Here is a 26,904-nt window from a genome sequence, read left to right on the forward strand (position 1 = left end):
TTCCTTTTCTGTACAGAGAAGAACAATCCCAAAATCACAACCCATAATCACAGAATCACTTTGGTTGGAAAAGCCCTTTAGGATCATCCAGTCCAAACACTCTCTAGCTCTACCACATCTGAGGCTAAACCATGGCCCTCAGCACCACACCTCTGCAGCTTTAAGCACCTCAGGCCTGGGATTCAACCACCTCCCTGGGCAGTCTGTGCCAGGGTTTGAGAACGCTTTCAGTGAAGTTTCTTCTAATGTCCAACCTAAATCTTCTGTAGTGCAAGCTGAGGCCATTTCCTCTCGTTCTACACATGATACTAAGGAGAAGAGACAAACCCCCACCTGGCTCCAGCCTCCTTTCAGGGAGCTGTAGAGAGCCAGAAGGTCTCTTCTGAGCCTCCTCTTCTCCAGTCTAAACACCCCCAGTTCCCTCAGCTGCTCCTCCCCAGCCCTGTTCTCCAGACCCTTCCTCAGCTTCTTCACTGCTCATCTCTGCACCCAGCCAGCACCTCAATGTCCTTCCTGGAGCGAGGGGCCCAAAACTAAACAGTGCTCAAGGAGTGGCCTCACCAGTGCTGAACACAGGGGGCAGTCACTTCCCTGCTGGGAAGTCCTGTAGGGACCATGTGTAGCAGAGTTACACAGCTGGACACGGTCTAGAGACCATGGCTGGCTGGTGGAAGGTCATCCTCCCCTCCACCTCCTGGGGATGGGCCCAGAAACAAACTGTCAGCAGGGAGACCATTCTGGGCTCTGTTCCTGACTCAAGCACAGCTCTCAGGACCAGGCACTGCCAGGGGCAGGACTGCTGATCCAACACAGGTGCCAGCCCAGCTCCCACACCTATTGTCCCCAGACTGTGCCTGTGCACTGACCACAGCCTGCTCTGTGTCCCAGCACAGTGCCAAACCTGCTCAGGGCAGGGAGGATGCTTCCCAGAGTCTGTGTCCCTGGCACAATGGCCCTGCTGGGTGTGAGGACCCCAGATCATTGGTGGCTTCATTTAACCCCTGCCAGGCTGCCAAGCACCTCCTGGGGAATGCCAGCAGCAGGGAGATGTTTTTACAAGGTTTGCAACTCCCCTAAACACGCCTGAGATTTCCATGAGAACGATGGTGCAGATCTAGCCCAAATATCTTCTTCCCAAGGACTACCAAAAGCCTGGAGCACAGCCCAGAGGTGTCCAAGTGTCTCGGAGCAGACAGTCAGACTCTTGCACAGGGACAGTCTGTGACCTCCATGTCACACTGCCCTCCCCTGCCCAATGGAAAACAGCAAACAAAGTTTTTTCCAAGCCTGTCTCCTCCCTTTCTGCTCCTGCCAGCCAGAGTTGGTAGCAGCTGGAGAGGCCTTTTTATTAACACATTAGCACTATGGGCTGCTTTGTTGTCTTCTCGTCTCCATGTGGGAATTCCGGTCTCAGACACTGAGCCAAGGCTGGAAAAGCAGTTCCCAAAGCCATGCAGCCCAAGAGTGGGTCCCAAACAAAATGGAGTCCCAGAGATATCATCTATACATTAAACACCCCAAAGACTGAAAATACCAAGTTTTCCTCAAGGGAGTCTCCAAAGTGCCTCCCTGGCTGGCAAGCCTGAGCACTGCTGCCTCCTCTCTAGGCAGGCAGCAAACAACCAACTGGCCACAGCTTGGCCCCTGTCTCCCTTCTCCCCAGGGAACCAAGGCCAGGCAGCAGCAGCCCCTTCTTCCCACAGCCCTTCAGACCATATTACAGGCAGGGCCCCATTACAGCACAGCTTCACCCACCAGTCAGTAACTCACCCTCCTGACCAGCCAGGCACGAGTCGCTCCCAGACCCAGTGTGGAAGGTGCAGACTTTGCCTCCCAAGAACAAAGACACCTTGCTGCGCTTGGGGCACAGCCAACTGCCAGCAAAGCTGCCCTGGGGGCAAGCCAAGGCACCCTTGCTGTGCTCTTCAGCTGAGGTGTCTCCTCACTTGGCACACAAGGTTGCCTTTATGAACACTTCCCAGGTGCCTGCTGTGGCTGTAGCAGCTGCCTTCAGAAAGTCACCATGGAGAAAACCTGAACAGCTCTTCCAAACCTGCAACTCTGCTTATCTGAACTAATACCAAGGACACAATGATGCTCCAGGGAGCTCCCCACCCACACCAGTTTGGGATTCATAGATTCACAGAATAGTTTAGGTTGGAAGGAACCTTAAAGCTCATCCAGTTCCAACCCCCTGCCATGGGCAGGGACACCTCCCACCAGCCCAGCTTGCTCAAGGCCTCATCCAGCCTGGCCTTGAACACCTCCAGAGAGGGGACAGCCACAGCCTCCCTGAGCAACCTGTGCCAGTGTCTCCCCAGCCTCACTCTCAACAATTTCTTCCTCATCTCCAGGCTCAATCTCTCCTCTCCCAGCTCAAAGCCATTGTCTCTCGTCCTGTCGCTCCCAGACCTTGTCAAAAGTCCTTCCCCAGCTCTCCTGAAGCCCCTTCAGGTACTGGAAGGCTGCTCTAAGGTCTCCCTCTCTGACCATCTCTGTGGCCTCCTCTGGACCCTCTCCAGCAGCTCCAGGTCTTTCTTGTGCTGGGGGTACCAGAACTGGAGGTGGTGTTGCAGGTGGGGTCTGAGCAGAGCAAAGCAGGGGGGCAGAATCCCCTCCCTGTCCTGCTGCTCACACTGCTGTAATTGATGCCCCAGAGAGAAGCACATGACAGCAAACAATGTCTTGCTGTATCCTTTAAACACTGAGAAATTCTGGAGGAAGGCAACAAACCATTGCTGCAGAACCCATGAACCTCGAGGTTCTCAATGAGACAGAAATAGCAGAGGAAGAGTAGAACAATGCAGACATCTGTAACAGAGAGGCTGTGAGCAGCCAAATCAGGCCACAGAGGAATAGCACTGGAGCAGCAGGCAAAACAAAAATAGCAGGAAAGGAAAGATAAATAAAAAATTCCTAAAATATATGAGGAGCAAACAGGCTGACAAGAAAACAAGAGGGCCATTGAGTGGAAAAAGGAGAAGAGCCATGCAGGGGCAAGCAGGGCAGGCCAGGGATTGAATCCAGCTGCAGGGACTAGGCACAGGGAGGAAAGAAGACAGCTGAATTGTCCCTCTGCAGCAGTGAGGAGGGGAAGAGGCAGATGACTCTGTCAGGAAATGACAACCAGCTGCATTCGGGAAGAGCAGCAGTGGCCGAGCAGCTCCACGTTCACTCTGCAGGACAGGTGACATGCACAGAGTGTTCCTCACCAGGGTGGGTGCCTGTGGTGGATCTTCTTCCCCCATCCCCTACACCATCTGTTCTGATGGATTGGTCTTGCCTCCAGCCCTTTCAGCTGGGAGAGACTTTTCTGGGAGAGCAATGAGCATGGCAGGTACAGAGGAGGTTCAGCAATTCCTGCCCTGGGGAGAGGGTCAGATTCATACTGCCCTGCGTGAAGGTGGCAGCAGTCCCTGCCCTCCTGCTGCTCCCTGCTCCCTGCTCCATCTCTACTGCTGCCACAGCAGGTCCACTGCAGGCTGTGCAGAGAGCAGCTCCTCATCACTGTTCTGTCTCAGAGACCCCTTCTGCCTGTGCCTTTCCACTCTCCCACACTCCCAAGGTCCAGCCACCACAGAAGCAGCAGCTGTGGCCACAGAAATCCTTCATGGCTCCAATGACATTGGGTTTGCCATGAGCCCTTACTCTCCACACCTCGCTCTGCCCTGCCTTTCTTAACCAACAAAAATTCCTGTGATGGGTAGAAGAGGAAATTTTGAACAGAGAGAATCTCTTTGCACAAAGTGGTTCCCAAGTTCTGGCAAAAAAAGATACCATGTTCAATACTCAAATAACAAACCCAGCACCCACACAGCCTAGACCAGAACACCATGGGGCTCACTGTCAAAATTCAGAGCAAGGTAGGCCACAAGATCACCGTCTCACAGTATATCAGAGGTTAGAAGGGACCTCAAGAGAGCATCAGGTTCAACCCCCCTGCCAGAGCAGGGTCACCCAGGGCAGTCTGCACAGGAATGCATCCAGGTGGGGTTTGAAAGTCTCCAGAGAAGGAGACTCCACAACTCCCCTGGGGAGCCTATTCCAGGGCTCTGTCACCCTCACTGGAAAGAGGTTTCTCCTCCTGCTGAGGTGAAATCTTCTTTGTTCAAGTCTGAACTCATTGTTCCTTGTTCTTGTTGCTGTGCACCACCCAAAAGAGCCTGGCCCCCTCCACTTGACACCCACCCCTCAGATATTTATACACATTTATGAGATCCCCTCTCAGTGTTCTCTTCTCCAGACTAAACAGCCCCAGGGCTCTCAGTTTCTCTTCACAAGGGAGATGCTCAAGTCCTCTAAGCATCCTCGTGGCTCTCCCTTGGATTCTCTCCAGCAGTTCTGTCTCTCCTGAACTGGGGAGCCCAAAACTGGTCACAGTGTTCTAGGTGTTCCAAGACGAGTTTGGAAAGATTAAAACACTGACAGGGAGCAGAATACCCACAGAAAAAGAGGCAAAAAGGAAATGACAGGAGCCTGGGAGGGCCTCTCCATCCCCACAGCCGTGGGGCAGAGGAAGGGTCCAGCTGCAGGGCTCATCTCCCCTGCAGTGGGTTCCAGCAGAGGCCTTGCACTGTGTGATGGTTGGTTGCTACTGACAGGTTTCAGCTCAGGCCTGAGCCCCTCAGTGAAGTCAGTCCTGCTTCCTTCTGCACACACAAAGCCAAGACTCTCCCAAGCTAACCCAAACTTTTCACCCAGCACAGAACTGGCCTGAAAAAAACAGCAGCTCTAAAAAAGTAGCATTGTTCTACTGTTTAATTATTATTTTTCTTGGCTATTTACATTTTTATAACCACCCAGGGTAAATTTGGTGCTTCCAGGCTGCCCTCTGCAACCACCAGGGTTGTTAACTTACCTTTCCAATGCAAACCATAGCTCTCACCTAACATGTTCATAGCAAAATCCAGGCTGACCTCCTGCTCAAAGCAGGGTCTGAGCTCAGCCCAGCTTATTCACAACTTGATCCACAGCTGGTCTTACAACCCCCCAGGGGTGCAAATGGCACAGCCCCCCTGCACAACATGCCCACAGCACGGCAAAAAGCTTCTCCTCCAACACAGCCTCAGCCTCTCTTCTTTCCACTCCATCCCTGCTATCTCTCCTTGCCCTGCCACTGTGCACCGCCTGGCTCCATCCCTCCGGCCATCCCCTCACAGGAGCAGTCAGTTTGCCCCCAGACCCTCCTGGTGTCACCTCCTTCTCTGGCACACAGGTCCCTGGGCTGCCGAGATGAGCTGGGGCAGGGGGGCCTGTGCTGGACCCTGGGGGTCATCAGCGACCTGCCTCGGGGCAGGGACAGCCCCTCGCAGACTGAAGGTTTAGAAATGCTCCAGGCTTGGATCCCACCGCAGGGCGTGGCAGCCCCCAGCATCCCTGCTCAGGGCCGCGCTGTATCTCCTCTCGCTGCGCAGCTACCCGAGCCCGCCCGGCTCTGGGCTCCGCCGCGCTCCCTCTGCCGGCCGCGCTGCCACCCTGCCGCCCTGCCGCAGCCCCTCCGCCTCCTGCCTCGGCTGCCGTTGCCGCCGCCGCCGCCGCCCGCTCTCCCGGCTCCCCGCCCTGCCGCACCTCCGCCGGGGGCGAGGGGATGCTGCGGCCACCAAACGTCCGAGGGGCAGCGCCCGCCGGAGCGCCCTGCGCTGCTGCCACACGCCGGTGCCCCCTTACGCAGCCACGGCGCCGTCGGTACTTACTGCCTTGTGAGGCTCCTTCCCCTGAGGCAGCTTCAGTGTCTGCAAAGAGAAAGAGCTGCACTTAGATCCGATCGCCGACTCTGTCCGGGCTGCGCCGCGGCCCTGCCCGGCCCTCGCCTGCTCCCTCTGCTCCGGCCGCGGCTCTGCTCCGCCGCCGCTCGCCGCCATGGCGACCTCAGCCCACAGGTGCCGCTTGTGAAAGGCCAGCGGCCCGCCCGTACCGGGGCCGTGGGGCCGAGCCCAGCCACCTCCAGGGCTGCTGACACAAGACGGCTGCCCGCGGGAGCTGGTTTCCCACGCTGGCACCGGGGCCCGCAATCCAAACGGGGGGGCACTGCTCCTGGGAGCTTCAGGGACCCTGAGAGAGCAGCAGGTAGGTGCGGCTGCGAGGGGCTGCCTGCCGGCGTGGCCCGGGGCAGTTTCCTCTCCTGCTGTCCTTTGCTGTGCCCAGGGAAGACCCAACCCCCTAGCCTCAGCCTGGTGCATGGTGGCTGTCCAGGCTGAGGTGTGCCAGGCTGGGCTGACACATCCCCACAAGCCCACTGCCACTAATGGAGGTCATGACCATGAGTTTCATGATATCTGAAGAAGGTTAACATCACTCCTGTGTTTAATTGCGGGGCAAGTGCTGTCAGCCCAGGAAAGCAAGCAGTAAAGAGTGCACCCAGCTCAGCCTCCCACGGGAGACAGCACAGCCTGCACCAGAGCCTCCCCTCACAGCTATTGCAGAGCCTCCACAGCTCATGAGAATCCCCCCAGGGCTATCATCCTGCTCTTACAGAAGATGGCTCAGGAGAGTCCCTCTCAGACCTATTCCATCCTCCTCTTAGTGAAGATGGGCCAGAATAATTGGCCTCCTTAGGCTGTTCTGCCCTGGTCTTACTGAACGCAGTGAGAAAAGATGGGAGGGAAAGTTTCCCCTGCTGTAACATGTGCAAAGCACACAGAAAAGATCATAGAATGATGGAGTTGGAAAAGGCCTAAGATCATTGAGTCCAACTATCAACCCAACACCACCATGGCCATTGAGCCATGTCCCATAGTGCCATGGCCACGCATTTCATCATGTTCAAGGTCTCGATGAACGCAATGGGCAAAGCTCAAGCTGGAAGACAAAAAGCAGGGTTCCAAGTCAAGGATCATAAATGATGAGGATTTCCAAGCCACTTAGTGTTTTGTACTCATCCTGAATTGCCTGTACTGGATGTCACATTAGCTAATAGCCCAACTCCAGCTCAAAATGTCTGTCCTTGGAACTGAGCATGCACTGCTCCGAAAACCACGCTGCAGGATGTCACCCCCGCTGCTGAACTGCAGATTTGCAACCTGAAGTAATGAGCACTGTTTACTCCTTTCATTTCCTTATTTCTTAGGAATTAAATAAAACCAAACAACTGTGGGGTTGTGAATCTGTACCTTTCTACTTGATTACCCTGCCTGATGAGATTGCTGTTCCAGGCAACCGGATTAATTTGGCACAACTTCATGAAGGGAGGGCCCAGATGAGGAAGGCTCGGCAGCATGCACAAAACCTTGACAGACCAAGCACCAAGCCCTGTGCTTCTCCACAGCTGCTGCTCCTTGGAATGGTCACCCAGCACCCGTGGCACAAGCCTTCTATGGAACAGTGGAGCTCTGCAAAATGCTCTCCTGCCCTTCATAGATTCACAGAATGGGTTGGTTGGAAGGATTGGTTGAAGATCATTAAGTTCCAACCCCCTGCCTTGGGCAGGGACACTTCCCACTAGCTCAGGTTGCTCAAGGCCTCATCCAGCCTGGCCTTCAACAGCTCCAGGGAGGGGGCAGCCACAACCTCCCTGAGCAACCTGTTCCAGTGTCTCCCCAGCCTCACTGGAAAGAATCTCTTCCTCATCTCCACTCTCAATCTCTCCTCTCCCAGCTCAAAGCCATTGTCCCTCGTTCTGATACTCCCAGCCCCTGTCAAAAGCTCTCTCCAGCTCTCCTGGAGCCCCTTCAGGTACTGGAAGGCTGCTCTAAGATCTCCCTGTAGCCTTCTCTTCTCCAGGCTGAACAGCCCCAACTCTCCCAGCCTATCCCTACAGGGGAGGTTCTTCAGCCCTCTGATCATCTTCATGGCTTCCTCTGGACCCTCTCCAGACAGCAGCATCAATAAACCATCACAGATCTGCACCATGCATGCACCAGGCCGTGTCTGCCATCTGAGCAGCTCCAAGAAGTCCTTCAGTCAAACTTCAGGAGAATGCAGCAGCACACACAGGTTTAAGGAGCAGCCCTTTCTCAACTGCTAAGAAATGTTGTTACCCTTAGTCATAAGGGCAGACTGAAGCCTCCACGAATTAAAAAAAAACCTAAAAATCCCCTACCAACCCACTTTAAACCACCTCTGGGCTGAGACCAAGTAATTACAGCTTTGAAACAAAAGAGCGATTTGTGAGAGAGCTGCGTGAGTAGGGAGGCCTGTAGGAGGGCTGGGACACAGGCAAGTTAACTCCTGAGCCTCAAGTGACTTCTGCAGCTCCTGGAAAAATCTGCTGCAGGGTGGGAAACTTCCACAGGAAAAAAACGGAGGCTTGGGATGCAGAGGGCAAAGGATCCCCCCGGTCATGGAATTCCAGGGTGGTGGAGGTTGGAAGAGACCACTGGGGATCATCCAGCAGGGCACCCACAGCAGCTTGCTCAGGAGCACACTGGCCAGGGGGGGTTGGAAGCTCTCCACAGGAGACTCCACAACCTCTCTGGGCAGCCTGCTCCAGGCTTCCAGCACCCTCACACCAAACAAGTTTTTCCTAATGAAAATCCTTGGGAAATCATTGGATTTCCAAATGCTGTGATTTTTCAGTAGCAGGTCATTATACAGATGAAACCAAACTTTTTTGCAGATCAGGAGCACCAGCTCTCCTCTGCAGGATTATTTCACTCTTAATTTTCAACTTCTCACCCCAGAATGGTTGCAGTCACTGAACTGCTTCAACTCAGACTCCAAAAATGGGCACCTTGGAAAACCACATTTTCCATCTCCATCCTTTCAACAAATCCTCTTCCTCTGCACATTTTTGCTATTAAGCAGAACCCATTCTTGGAAAATCTTCATCTGAAACTTTATAAACCTTGAGAAGCTTTTTAACAATTGGTTAAACCAAAAAGCCTCACCTCAAGAAAACAACTGCCCAAGAGCCAGCAATGGTCCCTGGCAGCCCAGCAGGCAGCTGAGTGCTGAGCTGCATCCAGAGCAGGGAGAGCAGCAGCACAGGGAGGGGATTCTGCCCCTCTGCTCTGCTCTGCTCAGACCCCACCTGCAGCACTGCCTCCAGCTCTGGGGCCCCCAGCACAAGAAGGACCTGGAGCTGCTGGAGAGGGTCCAGAGGAGGACACCAAAATGATCAGAGGGCTGAGAACCGGCTGGGAAAGTTGGGGCTGTTCAGCCTGGAGAAGAGAAGGCTCCAGGGAGACCTCAGAGCAGCCTTCCAGTACCTGAAGGAGCTCCAGGAGAGCTGGGGAGGAACTTTGGACAAGGGCTGGGAGTGCCAGGATGAGGAACAATGGCTTTGAGCTGGGAGACTGGAGATTGAGAGTGGAGATGAGAAAGAGATTATTTGCAGTGAAGATCAGAAGACACTGGCACAGGTTGCCCAGGGGGGTTGTGTCTGTCCCCTCCCTGGAGGTGTCCAAGACCAGGCTGGATGAGGCCTTGAGCAACCTGGGCTGGTGGGGTTGGAACTGGATGATCTTTAAGGTCCCTTCCAACCTATTCTGTGAGTCTCTGAATCTGTTGTGCTGTTTCTGTTGGGCTGTTCACTCTCTCCAAGCAGAGTGTCAGAGGCTTCCCAAACACAGGGAGGCACATTTGTTGTCCTAGTTCTGGAAATGTCTCTGAATGGAAGGGTGTGGGGGGAGGGTTCAGAGCTGTCTTCCTGTCCTCCTCCAGACTCTGTCTGCTCTGGCAGGTGGCACTGATTGAGTCACGCTTTCAGGACTGTTGGGATGCTCTTAGATGATGTGTTTAGAGCCCAGAGAAAACCTAGAGGATTTGGAACATGGCTGGGCTAGAAAAGCCACCAAGAATGGGTTTTAGCTGGATGATCTTAGAAATTTCTTCCAACCCAACCCATTCTGTGAATCCATGAGCTCCTGCTCCAGTGTGCTCAGCACCTATTCTGATGACAGATCAGCTCCTCGGCTGGCACAGCCATGGGAAGGTAGCAAAGAGCTGATGGGTTCAGAGAGAGGCAATGCAGAAAGTAAATGATGTAAATAAATGATCAGGGAAAGGAACTGGAACAAAATCCTCATTCAGCCCAGGAAATCTTCTCTGGAACCAGAGAACTTCCAGCAATGATGAGGGCAGAGGTGAGGTATCCTGCAGGGGTTAAACCTCAGCCTTGGTTTTTCTTTCATTTGCTTTCAGAAGAGTTCTCCTTTGGGTAAAAATCTCCCTGTGCTTGGCCTCAGCCCAGACATTTTTCAATGCACTCTTTGCAAGTCTAATAAAGTCATTTCAGCCTTTTTTGGGACTTAACCTAAAAGTGAGAGAATTTTCCTGACTCAAACCACGCCAATGTCTCGCTGCTGGTGCTGCTTCAATCTGACCCAACCCTACCAATCCCAGCTTTCCAGCTGACTACCTCCTGCAGGCAACCCAAACCCTTTAATGACTTGCAAAGCCCCCAGGCAGCTCAACCAAAGCCCTGCAAGCACAGCAGCTTGAAGGGGCTGGGCTGGAGGCGAGGCGGTGACGCTCGGGAAGGCAGAGCCCTGCTGCTCTGGCTGCACTCCAGCAGCTCTGCAGGAGGAAGGAGCCACAGTCCTGCTGGGCTGCACAGCAGCCCCCTCAGCTCCACACCATCACTTTTCTTTGGGTTGGGTTTCTTTATTCTCTGGGTGTTCTGGGGACAGGATGCAGCCTTTGCAGCCCTTCCCCGGCCAGATGCAGTGAGGCAGTTCCTTACCTGCCCTGCTGAGCCGTTGCTGAGCTCTCTGCCTGGGGTTTTCTGTGCCTGCATCTTGGCATTCAGTGCAGCAGAAAGGCAGCTTGCCCCTGGGAGGCAGCACATCTTGAACTAGAGCCCTCTGCACTTGCAAACTGCCAGGAGAACACAGAATCACAGAGTATCTTTGGTTGGAAGATGCCTCCAAGCTCATCCAGCCCAACCTCTGACCCAACACTGAAGGGTCACCACTTAACCATGTCCCTAAGCACCAGGGCCACAGCTGCTTAAACACCTCCAGGGATGGTGACTCCAGTACTGCCCTGGGCAGCCTGTTCCAATGTCTGAGAACCCTTCCAGGGCAGAAATATTTCCTGAGATCCAGCCTGAGCCTCCCCCGATGCAGCTTGGAACCATTTCCTCTGCTCCTGTCCCTTGCCACCAAGGAGAAAAGGCTGCCTCAGGTACATCAACTGCTCCCTGGAATTCTTCAGCCATTGCCAACCACCACAGGGGGTCTCAAGAAGCTAAGAAAGTGCCCAGTTTTCCCATAAGAGCCCCAGCCACAAAAGAACAGAGGTGACCTCCAACACAGCTTCTCCACCATGGAGATGATCCAGGGACGAGGCAGGTGCAGGCATAAAAACATGCAGGAAACTTCTCCCCAGAAGGATCATTACAAAGCAAACCATGATGTGGGCAGTGCCAGAGTCCTCAGGTTGGACAGACCAGCTCAAAGGATGAGAAGAAATTTATGTTTTGCACAGGTCTGAAGTGGCTGACAAGGACCAACTGCAAGAGCAGAGAGAGGGCAAAAGACCTCCAACCAGTGTTAGCCACAAGCTGTTAGCCCCAGGCTCTCCTGCTCCAGCTCCAAAATGGACATCAAGCTGTACAAAAACCAACTTAGAGGTAACCCAAGTCAAACCAAGGACATCTTGACACCTCCAAACTCCTATCATAGAATCACAGAATGGCTCAGAGATCATCTACTGCAACCCCCCTGCCATGGGCAGGGACACCTCTCAACTAGACTTGAATGCTCAAGGCCTCATCCAGCCTGGCCTTGAACACCTCCAGGCAGGAGGCAGCCACAGCCTCCCTGGGCAACCTGTGCCAGAGTCTCACCACCCTCCTACTGAAGAGCTTCTCCCTCAGCTCCACTCTAACCCTGCTCTACCTCAGCTTCAAACCATTCTCCCTTGGCCTGTCTCAGACACCCTCAGCAAAAGTCTCTCTGCAGCCTTCCTGCAGGTCCTGGCAGGCAGCTCTCAGGTCCCCCTGGAGCCTTCTCCTCTCCAGGCTGAACACCCCCAGCTCCCTCAGCCTGTGCTCACAGCAGAGCTGCTTCAGCCCTTGGAGCATCTTTGTGGCCTCCTCTGGCCTCATTCCACAGCTCTGTGTCCTTCTGCTGGGGACAGCAGACCTGGAGGCAGTATTCAGGGTGGGGGTCTCACTGTGACAGAGCTGTGTGACTGAATGGTGGCAGTGGGACTGGCTAGGCAGGTGGCTTTTGCAACTGCTCTGCCCCAAAGGTCCAAACCAGGTCAACACCATGACTGTCTTCCACCATGGGCTAAAGCTTTTGCATCACCAGAGCAGGACCACCTAGGGCAGATCATATAGAACCATATCCAGGCAGGCCTTGGAAGTGTCCAGAGATGGAGACTCCACCACCTCTCTGGGCAGCCTGCTCCAGGGCTCTGCCACCCTCACAGTGAGGAAGTTCCTCCTCATGTTTAGAAGGAACTTCCTGTGTTCAAGTTTGTGCCCAGCACCTCTTGTCCTGTCTCTGGGGGCCACCAAGAAGAGTCTGGTCCCACCTTCCTGCCACCCACCCCTTAGCTACTTGTAAGCACTAACAAGATCCCCCTCAGCCTCCCCTCCTGCAGGCTAAGCAGCCCCAGCTCTCAGCCTCTCCTCATGAGAGCTGTTCCAGTGCCCTCAGCATCTCATTGCCCTCTGCTGGCCTCCAGATGAGGCCTCACCAGGGCAGAGTAGCAGAGCAGAACCTCCCTCACCCTGCTGGCCACATTCCTTAATGCACCCCGGGATGCCCTTGGCCTCTAGAGCCACAAGGGCACAGTGCCAGCTCATGGACATCCTGTTGCCTACCAGGACTGCCAGGTCCTTCTCCCCAGAGCTGCTCTCCATCCCAGCCTGCACTGATCCCTGTAAGCACCAGGTCAGCTCAGTGTAGGGGATGGGGCAGTACCAGCCACTTCTGTAGGACATCTCAGATGGACCTGCCAGGAAAAGCCTTCAGTCCTGCAGACTCATCCTGTTCCCAGCACTGTTACTGGTACAGTTCTGGGGACACTTCTCACTGGATGATACCTCATGCGGCTTTCCTTCATAAAATCCTTCCTTCTGTCTTCCTACCTCTACAGTCAGTGCATGCAGTGCATTGTTCACAGATTCACAGATTGCACTGGGGTGGAAGGAAGCCTCAAAGCTCATCTTGTCCAACCCCCCACACTAAGCAGGGACATCTCCAACTGGAGCAGGCTGCCCAGGGCCACATGAAGTCTGATCTTGAATGTCTCCAGAGCTGGAACCCCACCCACCTCCCTGGGCAACCTGTTCCAGTCTCTCCCCATCCTCACTGTGCAGAACTTCCGCCTGATGTCCAACCTGACTCTGCCTAACTCTGCTCCAGTCTCAAACCATTGCCCCTTGTCCTATCCCCACAGCCCCTTCTGAACAGTCCCTCCCCAGCCTGCCTGGAGGTGCCCTTCAGATATTGAAATGCAGCTCTGAGGTCTCCCTGGAGCCTTCTCTTCTCCAGGCTGAACAGCCCCAACTCTCCCAGTCTGTCCCCACATAAGAGGTTCTCCAGCCTCTGATCATCACCTGGCCTCCCTGGACCCTCTCCAGCAGCTCCTTCTTGTGTTGAGGGCTCCATATCTGGACACAGCACTGCAGGTGAGGTCTCCCCAGAGCAGAGCAGAGGGGCAGGATCCTCTCTCTCCAGGTCTGGCCACACTGCTTTGGATGCAGCCCAGGCTGCCCTTGGCCTTCTGTGCTGCCAGTGCCCATTGCTGGCTCCTGTCCAGCTTCTCCCCCCCAGCACCCCCAAGTCCTTCTCTGCAGGGCTGCTCTCAATCATCACCCCCCAGCCTAGATGGGTTCTGAGGGTTGCCCTTACCTAGGTGCAGGACTTTGTGCTTTGCTTTACTGAACCTCAGGAGGTTCTCCTCAGTTCACCTCTGCAGTGTGTCCAGGTCCCTCTGGGTGGCTCCCATCCCATCCTTCACTCTTATAAACCATACCACTCAGCTTGGTGTCATCTGCAGATTCACTGAGGGTGTCCCTTGCCTCCCTATACATTCAGTGCATGTAATGCAGTGGTGCTTGCTCTGCAGACAGGTTCACTGCCTGCCTGCTTTCACTGCCAGCTCAGGTTCTCTTCCTGGGAGAATCACATTACAGAGCTTTCAGTTTGCTCTCTTGCTGATCCTGAATAAATATCTCATCAGGGTTTTCAGTGTCTTAAGGCAATTCATAGATTCATAGAGTGGTTTGGGTTGGAAGGGACCTTGAAGATCATCTAATTCCAACCCCCCTGCCATGGGCTGGGACATTTTCCACGAGACTAGGTTGCTCCAATCCCTGTCAAAAGTCACTCCCCAGCTCTCCTGTAGCTCTCTTCAGGTACTGGAAGGCTGCTCTAAGGTCTCCCTGGAGCCTTCTCTTCTCCAGGCTGCACAACCCCAACTCTCTCAGCCTGGCCTCAAGCAGAGAGCTTCCAGCCCTGCCAGCACTGCTGTGGCCTCCTCTGGCCCTGCTCCACCAGGTCCCTGTCTGTGCTGTGCTGAGCACTCCAGAGCTGCCCCAGCACTGCAGGGGAGGTCTCAGCAGAGCACAGCAGAGGGGCAGAATCCCCTCCCTGCCCCTGCTGGTGCTCAGCCCAGGACAGGCTGGGGCTGGGCTGGCAGCACTCAGTGCTGGCTCCTGTCCAGCTTTGCACCCCCAGCACCCCCAAGTCCTTCTCTCCCAGGGCTGCTCTCCAGCCCTTCACCACCCAGCCTGTGCTGATCCCAAGGATATTTCTATACATTCCTATCAATCAGATCACACACTAGAGGTCACCTCATACCAACACAGCTCCCAAAATGGCATCTGAATTAAGAAGCTCTTAGTGCTTGGGGGACACAAGTAAAATAAAATCAAAGAGTGACCCAACTCTAAATCCTGAAATTATTATTGCAAAATTATTGCACTGCTGTGATGCAACAGTGAAGCATTCTGCAGGTCAGCAAATTACTGCTGCTCACTATTATTGTAGAGATCTTTTTTTTTTCTTAAGCTGCAGAGTGAAGCCACTTTGTAGCACATTTGAAGGAGTTTTAGGAATTTTGATGGTATTTAGAAAGCAATTACCTATAGAAAGGAGACCTCAGAGCAGCCTTCCAGTACCTGAAGGGACTCCAGGAGAGCTGGGGAGGGACTTCTGACAAGGGCTGGGAGTGCCAGGATGAGGGACAATGGCTTTGATCTGGGAGAGGGGAGATTGAGAGTGGAGATGAGGAAGAAATTGTTGAGAGTGAGGCTGGGGAGACACTGGCACAGGTTGCCCAGGGAGGCTGTGGATGTCCTCTCCCTGGTGGTGTTGGATGAGGCCTTGAGCACCCTGGGCTGGGGGGAGGTGTCCCTGCCATGGCTGGAACTGGATGAGCTTTAAGGTTCCTACCAACTCAAACCATTCTATGAATCTGTGATGACTCACAGATGACATCTACTGGAAGGCTGCTCTGAGGTCTCCCTGGAGCCTTCTCTTCTCCAGGCTCAACAGCCCCAACTCTCCCAGCCTGTCCACACAGCAGAGGTTCTGTAGCCTTCTGATCATCCTGGTGGCCTCCTTTGGACCCTCTCCAGCAGCTCCAGGTCCTCCTTCTGCTGGGGACCCCAGAGCTGGAGGCAGTGCTGCAGGTGGGGTGTGAGCAGAGCAGAGCAGAGGGCAGAATCCCCTCCCTGTGCTGCTGCTCTCCCTGCTCTGGATGCAGCTCAGCACACAGCTGCCTGCTGGGCTGCCAGGGACCATTGCTGGCTCCTGGGCAGTTTGTCACCAACTGACACTCCCAGGGCCTTCTCCTCCAGACTGCTCTTCAACCACTCCTCCCCCATCCTGGTTTTATGGTTGGGATTGCCCTGCCCCAGCTGCAGGACCTTGCCCTTGGCCTTGCTGACCTTCAGGAGGTTGCCTTGGGCACAGCTCTGCAGCCTGTCCCCATCCCTCTCTCCCAAGACAGCCACAAAGCCAAGACACCCCTCAAGTTTATCCTGTGAATGGGCCACCCAAGAAGAGCATTTCTGATGAAGAGAGAAGCAGTCAGGCATCTTCAAGAGCTTCTTGACCCCAGTCCCTGCCCCTGGCTGTCCCCCCAGGCGTCCCAGGCCCTGAGGTACCTCTGTGTGCCCGCACGTGGGTCTGGAAGCAGTTGTAGTATTTGTACTTCTTCCCACAGATTCCACACTCGTAAGACCCTGCAAAACAAGACAGAGAAGCAGAGATCACCACTGTGGCCCAGGAGAAACAGCCTCACCACAACCTTTGGATCCCTGAGGGTGCTGTGGCCAGGGGACACTGACTTTGCCTCTCTTTTGGACAGAGGGATTTAAAAACAGTGTTTTGAATTGTGGTTTAGCATCAGACTTGGGGTAATGGTTGGACTTGATGATCTCAAAGGTCTTTTCCAGCCTAAATGATTCTGTGATTCTCCAGAAAGTGGGCACCACAGAGTGCAGCTGGCAGCATATGTCCTTTTTGGAAGGCTGATGGGAGATAAATGCAGGAATTCACTCTCCCAGACTCAATCCTTTTCTTTATTTCTTTTTTTTTTTTTTTAGCCTTATTTGAAGATTCCTTGGCACATTCCCCATGTTCAGGGTATCTTTTTAACTTTGCTAAGATGAAAGAGCCTGATTTAGAATTTTAACTTTGCTAAGATGAAATAGCCTGGTTTAGAATTTTCTAATAATGACTAAGATTTCCTATGGACAGAAATAACCTTGAATTATTATTATTTTTTTTTTTACAGCAAGTTCTTAGTAGATGGGGAAGAAAAAAAAGGAAAGAAGCAGCTTTCAATTGAAAAAAAAAAGTTATCTTGAGGCAAAGAGCCTCCAGAATTTCTCAAGAAATGCACAATGTACAAAATTTCTCAAGAAACCCACAGAGATTTGGTAAATATCCACCCAGAGTAAACCAAGCAGATAGAAATAGCACTTTTGACCTTTTTTAAGGAAAAGCACATGACCACAGCAGTCTCTCTTCTCAATTTGTCTCCAATTCCAGCAAGCACACATCTGCAAACATTCATTTGAAACACAAAAGCAGAGCAAAAAACAAACAACAACAAAAAAAGGGCTGGGAGAATCATTTGTGAAATGATGCAATGGATTTAGCCTCTTCTCATGGCTGGGCAGGCAGAGAGAAATTAATTTGTTCTTTGATTCAACCTTTTTGCCCCACTCCAGCACAGTGAGCAGGCAATGAATTCACCTCTCAGCTCCTGCACTGCAGTTCTTAGCTCCCCAGCAGCAGCTGAGCAGCTGTGCTGCTATCTGTGCTCTCCAGCAGGCTGAGGGCAGCACTGAGTGAGGAGGAGTGGGAAGGAGAAGGGCTGATGTGGTGTGAGGGAAGCAGTTGGATTCCGTGGGGGCTTCCTCATGCAGCCTTGAAATATCTTTTGCTGCCTGGATGAATCAAGAGCATCCAGGGAGGAAACACAAACAAGACCAAAACATTCACACCCACACAGAATCATTTGGGTTAGAGAAGCCCTCCAAAGACCATCCAGCCCAACCCTCAACCCAACCCCACCATGGCCACTGAACCATGGCCCCAAGTGCCATGGCCACAGGTTTCTTGAACACCTCCAGGGATGGGGACTCCACCACCTCCCTGGGCAGCCTGTGCCAATCCCTGACCACTCTTGCAGCACAGAAATTTTTCCTCATCTCCAACCTAACCCTCCCCGGGCACAATTTCAGGCCATTTCCTCTTCTTCTATCATCTGAGACTAGGGAGAACAGCCCAACCCCCAGCTGACTCCAGCTTCCCTTCAGGGAGTTGTAGAGAGCCAGAAGGTCTCCTCTCAGCTTCCTTTTCTCCAGGCTGAGCAACCCCAATTGCTCAGTTCCTCAGCTGCTCCTCCCCAGCCCTGTTCTCTAGATCCTTCCCCAGCTTTGCTGCCCTTCTCAGGACTTGCTCCAGCCTCTCAATGTCCTTCCTGGAGTGAGGGCCCAAAACTCTCCAGTCCAACCCTCAACCCAACCCCACCATGGCCACCAAACCATGGCCCCAAGTGCCATGGCCACAGGTTTCTTGAACACCTCCAGGGATGGGGACTCCACCACCTCCCTGGGCAGCCTCTTTCAATCCCTGACCACTCTTGCAGCAAAGAATTTTTTCCTCATCTCCAGCCCAAGCCATGCAGATGAAGATTCCCAAGCAGCCCTCTCCAGCCATACTCACCCAGTGCTGCTCATGGTGAGCTCTGCCCAGGAACCAGCCCAGTGGTGTTTTCTGACCAGGCTTTGCCCATGGCTTTTTCCACCCTGCCTGTGCCCTGCTGCTTACACCTGGGGAAGAAACCTCCCTCCTTCCAGTCCACCAGAGTGCTGAGTCCCCTGCCCATCACTGCAGCATCACTTGGGACTGCCTTTGGAGCTCAGGAGGCTGCTTTGTCAGTGCTGCTGAAAAGAGACAATTTGCTCCAGCCTGACACACCACAGCACACAGCTGAGAAAATGCTCCTCAGAGCTGAGACTGTGGCCAGCCCCCTGTGTCTGATCTGCTCCAGAGCCTCCTCCTCATCACAGCCAGCTGGACTTTATATAAAGACACACATCTGTGGGACAGCCACCACACAGCCTTCTCTAAGTGCAACCCTGGGCACCAGCCAGCCAGCAGCATCTGCCAGCCCTCACTTCCCATGCTCAGGGACTCATTAGATTCATCTTCAGCCTCCCAAATTCTCTCCTGGAGACTACTCCAGCCAGAGCCCCAAAGCAGCATGGCCAGAAGGCAAGAGCTCACCTTCACTTGAGCCCTACCAACCAGGAACCAACAGCAAAATGCCACCCACGACCCAGAACAGCCCTGCAGGCACCCTGAGCTCTGGGCAAGAGACCAACAGCAGCCAGGGGCTCCAGAGGGAACTTTTTTCCCATTCTTTCCCATTCATATTTCCCCCTTTCTCTAGAAACAGAGAGTGGGACAGAAATGCTTCTGCAGGAGTTCTTCAGGAAGAGTGTAAAGTGTGCAAGAAGCTGGGTAGTGCCTTCCCACTTGCAGGAGCTGAGGGCAGGAGCTGAGGGCAGGAGCCCAGGGCAGGAGCTGAGGGCCCAACACATGCCATGGTCAGAGCTTTTGTATGGATGTCCTGGAGCACCCAGGGCTCAGGTGCAGCCCAGGCAAGGCTGAAGCCATCTTCCTGAGGTGGGCAGCTCTACCCAGCTCCATGTGCCCAGCAGAGCACTGCCCCAGAACACAGTGAGTCTGGAGGCTGCCAGGGAGGGGGCACTGCAGACAATGATCTGCAGGCAGCCAGAGGCAGCTCAGCAGCCACAGCTCTGTGCTCAGCACACTGTGACCTGGGGGCAGGGACAGATCCTCATCTGGAGGAAGGATCACACAATCAGTGTGACAGAGTGGAGGAAAGACAACCAGGGACAACCCCAAAGCGTCTGTGGTGAAGGCTGACAAAGAGCATGCCCATGGTGCCCTGGCCACTGCCACTGTGGGCATGGCTTGGGCTCTGCCCACACCAGGATGTGCCATGCAGGGCAAAGCTGCCTGTGGTAGGAGGGGAGGTGAGCAGGGGTTTGGTTAGTTGGTACAGATAGTGCTGCCAGGGGTGCAGTCAGTGCCAGGGGTGCAGTCAGTGCTGCCAGGGATGCAATGGTGCCAGGGGTGCAGTCAGTACTGCCAGGGGCACAGTCAGTGCTGCCAGGGGTGCCATGTTGCCAGGGATGCAGTCAGTGTTGCCAGGGATGCAGTCAGTGTTGCCAGGGGTGCAGTGAGTGTTGCCAGGGGTGCAGTCAGTGATGCCAGGACCACAGTCAGTGGTGCCAGGGGGTGCAGTCAGTGATGCCAGAGGTGCAGTGAGTGTTGCCAGGGGTGCAGTGAATGTTGCCAGGTGTGCAGTCAGTGCTGCCAGGCGTGCAGTCAGTGTTGCCAGGGGTGCAGTAAGTGATGCCAGGGGTGCAGTCAGTGATGCCAGGGGGTGCAGTCAGTGGTGCCAGGGGGTGCAGTCAGTGCTGCCAGGGGTGCAGTGAGTGTTGCCAGGGGTGCAGTGAGTGTTGCCAGGGGTGCAGTAAGTGATGCCAGGGGTGCAGTCAGTGATGCCAGGGGGTGCAGTCAGTGGTGCCAGGGGCTGCAGTCAGTGCTGCCAGGGGTGCAGTGAGTGTTGCCAGGGTGCAGTGAGTGTTGCCAGGGGTGCAGTCAGTGCTGCCAGGGGGTGCAGTCAGTGATGCCAGGACCACAGTCAGTGGTGCCAGGGGTGCAGTCAGTACTGCCAGGGGCACAGTCAGTGCTGCCAGGGGTGCCGTGTTGCCAGGGATGCAGTCAGTGCTGCCAGGGATGCAGTCAGTGATTCCAGGACCGCAGTCAGTGGTGCCAGGGGGTGCAGTCAGTGCTGCCAGGGGTGCAGCCAGTGCTGCCAGGGGTGCAGTGAGTGTTGCCAGGGGGTGCAGTCAGTGCTGCCAGGGGTGCAGTCAGTGCTGCCAGGGGTGCAGTGAGTGTTGCCAGGGGTGCAGTGTTGCCGGGGTGCAGTCAGTGGTGCCAGACATTTCCTGAGCCTTGCAGCTGCAATGTGGGAGATGCACCTGATGCATCCAGAGTTCTCCCTTGCCCCATGCAGAGGCTGGCACCCTCTTCCAGCACATCCCAGATGTGTATCTCAATGCATGGTCAAAAGTCCAGCTCTCTGAGGAGCCTTTTCCTGCATATCCCACGGGACAGCCACCTTCCACTACTCTGCCATCTACATTGTGCCAAGAGGAATGAGAGCAAAGCCCTTCGAGGGGATGCATTTCCAAGAGTCACCATGGCTCAAACCTGTTCCAAGTTTCCATCTGTCCCTGTGGCTTCCCTGTGCTCACACAAAGGCTTCTGCAGCACAGCTTCACTTGGGCTAACTGGGAGAAATTCAGAGAGCTCTTGAATGATATCCACCAAGCAGCTCAGCAGCTGAGACACCAGCATCAGGGCATGCCTCAGGGGGGTGTGTCTGTGTGTCTGTGTGTGTATGTGTGTGTCTGTGTGTCTGTGTGTGTGACTGAGAGGCTCCAGGCAGTCCTCTCCTCACTTGGGCTCAGAAACATCTCTGATTTAAAGCAGTACTTCAAAAATCCTCTCCCAGGTGCTCCTGGTAAAGCACAGAACAGCCTGGGAGCTTCAAGAGTCTTCTATAAAACTTCTCCTGATCCACTGGCAGATAACTCAGGCCTCCAAAACACAAACACTGACCTGCTGGGGTTCCCAGCACCAGGAATGCTCCACAGCAGCCAAACAGTCTTTCCCCTTTCTCTCTGATTTACAACACAAGCAACATTTTCTTTCTTCTCCCTTCTAGACACCTTCAGGGTGCACTTCTCTGCCTTCCTGCCCTGCCAGCCCTGCCCTCAGGAATGTTAATCATGGAATCCTGAAACGGTTTGGGTCAGAAGGGACCTCCAGAGCTCATCCAGTCCAGCCCCCTGCACTCAGCAGGGACATCCTCCACTAGATCAGGTTGCCCAGAGCCCTGCTGAGCCTCACCTTGAATATCTCCAGGGCTGGAGCCTCAACCACCTCCCTGGGCAACCTGTTGCAGTGTTCCAGCAGCCTCCTGGTGCAGAACTTGTTCCTCACATCCAATCTCAATCTGCTCTGCTCTCATTTCAAACCATTGCCCCAGGTCCTGTCCCTGCAGGCTTCTGGAAACAGTTGGACCTCTTCAAATGACCCAGGGCCAGCATGTGAAGCTAGCAAGCAAAGAGAAGAGGAGGAAGTGTTGCAGCTCTGAGCTGTGCAGGGTGAGAAACACAGCACCCATGAGGCTGGGAGGCCTGGGGGTGCTGTGGGGGCTACAGGATGGGGAGGGGAGGGGAATCTGCAGCAGCAGTGCCAGCCTGACACAGGGACACAGCCAACCTCTTGTTGGCTTCTTTTCCTTGGGTGGCAGAAGTGGGGCCCCAAGGGGCCTGCAAGACTTTTGTGGAAAAGCAGAGGAAAGGGAAATGGTCCAAAGCCACAGAGCTCAGCACTGCTGCTTCTGCTGGGGGACTGCAGCCCCTGCCACCACCCATCCTGCTTCACTGCAGCCCCTCCCAGACATCCTGGGCTTTGGGCTGCTCCAAAGGGATGGGAACAGAGCCTGGAGGAGTCCAGAGTGCAGGGGAGTGAACGTGTGCCCTAGGAGGAGGCAGCACACACAGGGCACAAGTGAACAGCAGCAACTGAGCTGGGAAGCCCTGGCACAAAGTGCTCCAAGTACAGCTGCAAACACAGACCCAGAGGCTGCTGCAGGGCACGCACAGCTTGCCCCTGCTGCCAGCTGCAGCCAAGGCCAAAGCTGAGCCTGGCAGGAAAGCTGCTGCCCCTGCAGCCACCTGTGCCATGAAGCCTGCAGCACCACAGCCCCAGCTCTGACAACACAGCCCCCAGTTCATGACCATCCCCAGCACAACATGAAAGGAGACAGCCTGGGGGTCAACATTTCCTTGGGAAGGACAAGGATTCATTTACTTCAGCTTCACCACTTGATCCTGCATCAGAGAATCACAGAAGGGGTTGGAAAGGACCTCAAAGCTCATCCAGTGCCAACCCTCTGTCATGGGCAGGGACACCTCCCACCAGCCCAGGCTGCTCAAGGCCTCATCCAGCCTGGCCTGGAACACCTCCAGGGAGGGGACAGCCACAGCCTCCCTGGGCAACCTGTGCCAGTGTCTCCCCAGCCTCACTGGAAAGAATTTCTTCCTAATCTCCAGTCTCCATCTCCCTCCTCAGGCTTCAACCCATTGTCCCTTGTCCTACCACAGTAACTCTCTGTCCCTCTCCTTGTGGTGCCTACACATTGCCCAGTGTCCCTTCTCAGCCCAGCCTGTCCCCAGTGCTCTCTACAGGTCCAACAGGATGCTGTCAAACTACTTTAGCCTGTTCCCCACTTAGCACAATCAAGTCAGCTGAGGGGATATCACCTGCAGCACAGCTGCTGCCAAGCTGTGAGACCCACAGAACACTAGGGGCTGGAGGGGACCTCCAGTGATCATGGAGTCCCTGAAGCCATGGGGACATGACACACACCCAGTCTGCAGATGCTTTCATCAAGGGCTGGTGACCACAGCTGAAGGAGAAGCTCCTATTGCCTCTGACCAGCAGCAGTCTCTCCACCCATCCCTCCATGCAGTGATCCTCCTCTCAAAAGCTGTGGGAACACAAAAGCTCTCAGTATCCACAGAGTATGTCATAGAGTCATAGAACTGTCAGGGTTGGAAGGGACCTCAAGGATCATCCAGTTCCAACCCCCCTGCAATGGGCAGGGACACCTCACACTACAGCAGGTTGCCCAGAGCCTCATCCAGCCTGGCCTTCAAAACCTCCAGGGATGAGGCTTCCACCACCTCCCTGGGCAACCTGTGCCTCACCACCCTCTAGTTGTAAACAGTTCTGGCCTTTGGAGGCTTTCTCTACATGTTTTGAGCCTACATAAGGAGCAGGGAGCTCCAACCCTGCTGTGCTGCTGGAGCAGGACAGGCAGGACAACGATGCTCCCAACACAGCCTCCAGCTGATGACAGTCTCCAGGGATTCTTTACAGGACTGTTGGCAATGATCAAGCAAAAAGCAGGAGAAAAATCTTCCTCTTTTCTCTCCTCTCCAACACAAACCAAACCCAGCAGCAGTGCTGGGCAGCTCAAACTCATCTTCTCCTGGCTCCCTCAGAAGGAAAATGGTCCAGCTGCTCTTTGTATCAGCAGCTTCCTTTAGCTCTCTGAGCCACTGCTGGGAGCTGCTCCATGCTGGAGCCAGCAGAGGAGTCTCTTTAGCAGGAGTGGTGCCTTTCCAGGGTCTGCAGGGGGATGTTCAGAGAGAAAGAGAAAAAGCTTCTCATCCCAGCTTGAGGTGACGGCAGGAAGTGCTCTTTTGGAAGTGGCACAGCACAGCCAGCAGGCAAAATGATTCCCATAACCTTCCTGCTGCTCAGAAAACCAAGCAGCAACCTGAAAGCCCTGGCTCTGAGCCAGGTCTGCCTATGGACAGGAAGCAGCCACCCTCCTCACAACCCTGCAGCTGTTCCTCAGGCTTTCCTCCTGACTGCCTCACACATGCCCAGCACACCAAGCGCCAGCCCTGGGGTCACTCTGCACATGGCTGATGGACAAATCCTTTAACACCTCAGAAGAGGACATTAAGCTTTTTCTTACAGCTGCCCTGATCTTGGTTTAGTCTTTAGAGGTGACCAGATTCTAACAGACAGTGGAAGTCAGAGAAGGTCAGAAATCCTGAGCCAGGCCCCCAAGACTGATCACAGAATGGGTTGGGTTGGAAGGGACCTTCAAGATCACCCAGTTCCAACCCCTGCCATGGGCAGGGACACCTCCCACCAGCCCAGGCTGCTCAAGGCCTCATCCAGCCTGGCCTTCAACACCTCCAGGGAGGGGACAGCCACAGCCTCCCTGGGCAACCTACCCCAGCCTCACTCTCAAGATTTTCTTCCTCATCTCCACTCTCAATCTCCCCTCTCCCAGCTCAAAGCCATTCTCCCTCATCCTGGCACTCCCAGCCCTTGTCCAAAGTCCCTCCCCAGCTCTCCTGGAGCCCCTTTCAGGAACTGGAACCTTGATCTGCACCTTGGCTCTGGTCCCTCCAGCAGACCAAGCTCCCAGCACCTCTCTGCAGAGCTTGGTTCTCTGCCCCAGCAGGGCTGGCTGCTGGCTGCTGTCCCCATGGCTTACCCAGCGTCTGCTGGTTGCGGACCCCCCCTATGACCACGCAGATCTCCGCGGGAACATCTCCCTGCCCGTCCTTGATGTTCTTCTTGGAATCTTTGGTGTCGTCCTGCCAGATCACCTCTTCAATGTAGTCATCTGGTACCTCTGTTTTGACTTTCACCTCAGTCATCATTCCAGCCTCTTCACTGGGGGACGACTGAGACGTCACCGACTCCGAGCCCTCCGCTTTGGGGCTCCGCGGGCTCCTCTTCAGACACTCCCTGGATGGGGGAAAGAGGAGGAGAGATGAACCCTGGTTGTCAAGCACCATCTTTGTCACCCCTAGGCCCACTTTGTCACCCCTAGGCCCTAATTCGCTGTCCTTTTGTTGAGTACAGCTTATGGACAATCAGCACAGGCAGGGCTGTGGCTACCATTTGTGGTCATTAAAATGGAACCAGACAAAAGCAACAAATCCATCTTCTGGTATGGAAAATGACCTTGGGCTGGGCTGCATCCAGAGCAGGGAGAGCAGCAGCACAGGGAGGGGATTCTGCCCTCTGCTCTGCTCTGCTCACACCCCACCTGCAGCACTGCCTCCAGCTCTGGGGCCCCCAGCACAAGAAGGACCTGGAGCTGCTGGAAGGGGTCCAGAGGAGGCCATGAAGATGATCAGAGGGCTGCAGAACCTCCCCTGTGGGAACAGGCTGGGGGAGTTGGGGCTGTTGAGCCTGGAGAAGAGAAGGCTCTGGGGATTTCCAGCCTAAATGCTCGAGGGTCCTATGATTTGAAGATGAGCAGCTGCAATGTAGTCGAACATGTGCAGGACCCTGGGTGCACCCAGGAGCAGCACCCACAAACAGCAGCCACATGCTCAGCTGTGATTCCAGCAGGCAAGGTCACGCTGCAGCCCACAGAGCCATGGTCTGACCTGAAGCACTAACCCAATGCCCATCTGGATGTGCTCCACGTTGGACAAGGAGATATTTGCTCCCTGCCCACAGCCGTGGTGAAGCAAGTGCCAGCGTGCAGCAGACCCATTTGAGTGCTCTTGGGTTTGGAAGGTGATTAGAAAAACTGGAGATGGTCCAAAAAAGAGACCCTGAAGTGGTTTGAGACTCAGAGGAGGGAGTTTATGACTCTGTGAGCCCAAACAGCTTCAGCCTGTGTGTCATGCCAAAAGGAATGCTGTGAGGTGACCACACTGCAGCACATTATCATCTTCATGGGGAGCAAATCCTGCCTGTCCTGAGCTTGGCAAGGAAGAGCACAGCATGAGCTCAGCCCTGGATGCTGGAACCAGCTGAAATGAGGCATAAAATACAAGCATGGATGGTGGTCCACTGGAACCATCCAAAGGTGTGCTCAGGGACAGCAAATCTCTCTAAGTCCTCACATCCACAGCATCCATAGCTGGCTGGCCCCAGGGTACAGGGCTCAGTACAGATGTGCAGTTGCCAAGCTGCTCTGGTGAGACCTCACCTGCAGCAATCTGTCCAGCCCTGGAGCCCTCAACACAAGAGGGACATGGACCTGATGGAGCAGATCCAGAGGAGGCCACAAAGATGCTGGAAAAACTCCCCTGTGGGGACAGGCTGGGAGAGTTGGGGGTGTTCAGGCCACAGAAGAAAAGGCTCCAGGGGGACCTTAGAGCAGCCTTTCAGTACCTGAAGGGGCTCCAAGAAGGCTGCAGAGGGACTGCTCACAAAGGCCTGCAGGGACAGGACCAGGGGCAGTGGTTTGAAATGAGAGCAGAGCAGAGCAGATTTAGATTGGATGTAAGGAACAAGTTCCGTACCAGGAGGCTGCTGGAACACTGCAACAGGTTGCCCCGGGAGGTGGTTGAGGCCCCATCCCTGGAGATATTCAAGGTCAGGCTGGACAGGGCTCTGGGCAACCTGATCTAGTGGAGGATGTCCCTGCTGAGTGCAGGGGGTTGGACTGGATGAGCTTTGGAGGTCCCTTCCAACCCAGACCATTCTGTGATTCTGTTACTTGGTGGTCTGAAGCTGTAGGAATACATCAATTATTAGACCAACTGACCCTCAAAAACTTTGCTCTTCACACTGCCTGACCTTCTGGATCCATCTCTGCCAAGGAGCTAAGTTCCCAGCTGGGCCATCTGCTCTTTGCTGGGACCTAAACTTGCAAAGGTTACTTGAAGGCAACACAATTCCTCCAACACTGCCCCAAATGTCATAAGCCTGAGCAGGTACTTGGTGTACACAAAGAAACTGGCCCCAAATATTTTGGCTTCTGTTCTATGATTTCATCGGACAGAAGCCCTGAGGGGAGTCTGCAAAGCCATAAACCACAGAGCCCTGCTGGATTTTAACAACCATCTGACAACAAACAGTTGTCTGCCCTGGGAAGCTTTCTAGG

General features: G+C 54.5%; 1 protein-coding gene across 1 annotated transcript in view; it reads right to left on the reverse strand.

The window, feature by feature from the left end:
• ZNF618 (zinc finger protein 618) overlaps positions 1-26,904 on the reverse strand; it is a 166,998-nt gene that overhangs the window by 42,559 nt on the left and 97,535 nt on the right. The window contains exons 5-8 of the mRNA XM_054393217.1: positions 24,547-24,803; positions 20,491-20,592; positions 16,010-16,087; positions 5,694-5,732 (exon numbers count right to left, since the gene is read on the reverse strand). Coding sequence (XP_054249192.1) covers positions 5,694-5,732; positions 16,010-16,087; positions 20,491-20,592; positions 24,547-24,803 — 476 coding nt within the window. The remainder of the gene's footprint in view (positions 1-5,693; positions 5,733-16,009; positions 16,088-20,490; positions 20,593-24,546; positions 24,804-26,904) is intronic.

This window comes from Indicator indicator, chromosome 28 (assembly GCF_027791375.1).
Source record: "Indicator indicator isolate 239-I01 chromosome 28, UM_Iind_1.1, whole genome shotgun sequence".
In the NCBI taxonomy this organism is placed as follows: Eukaryota; Metazoa; Chordata; class Aves; order Piciformes; family Indicatoridae; genus Indicator; species Indicator indicator.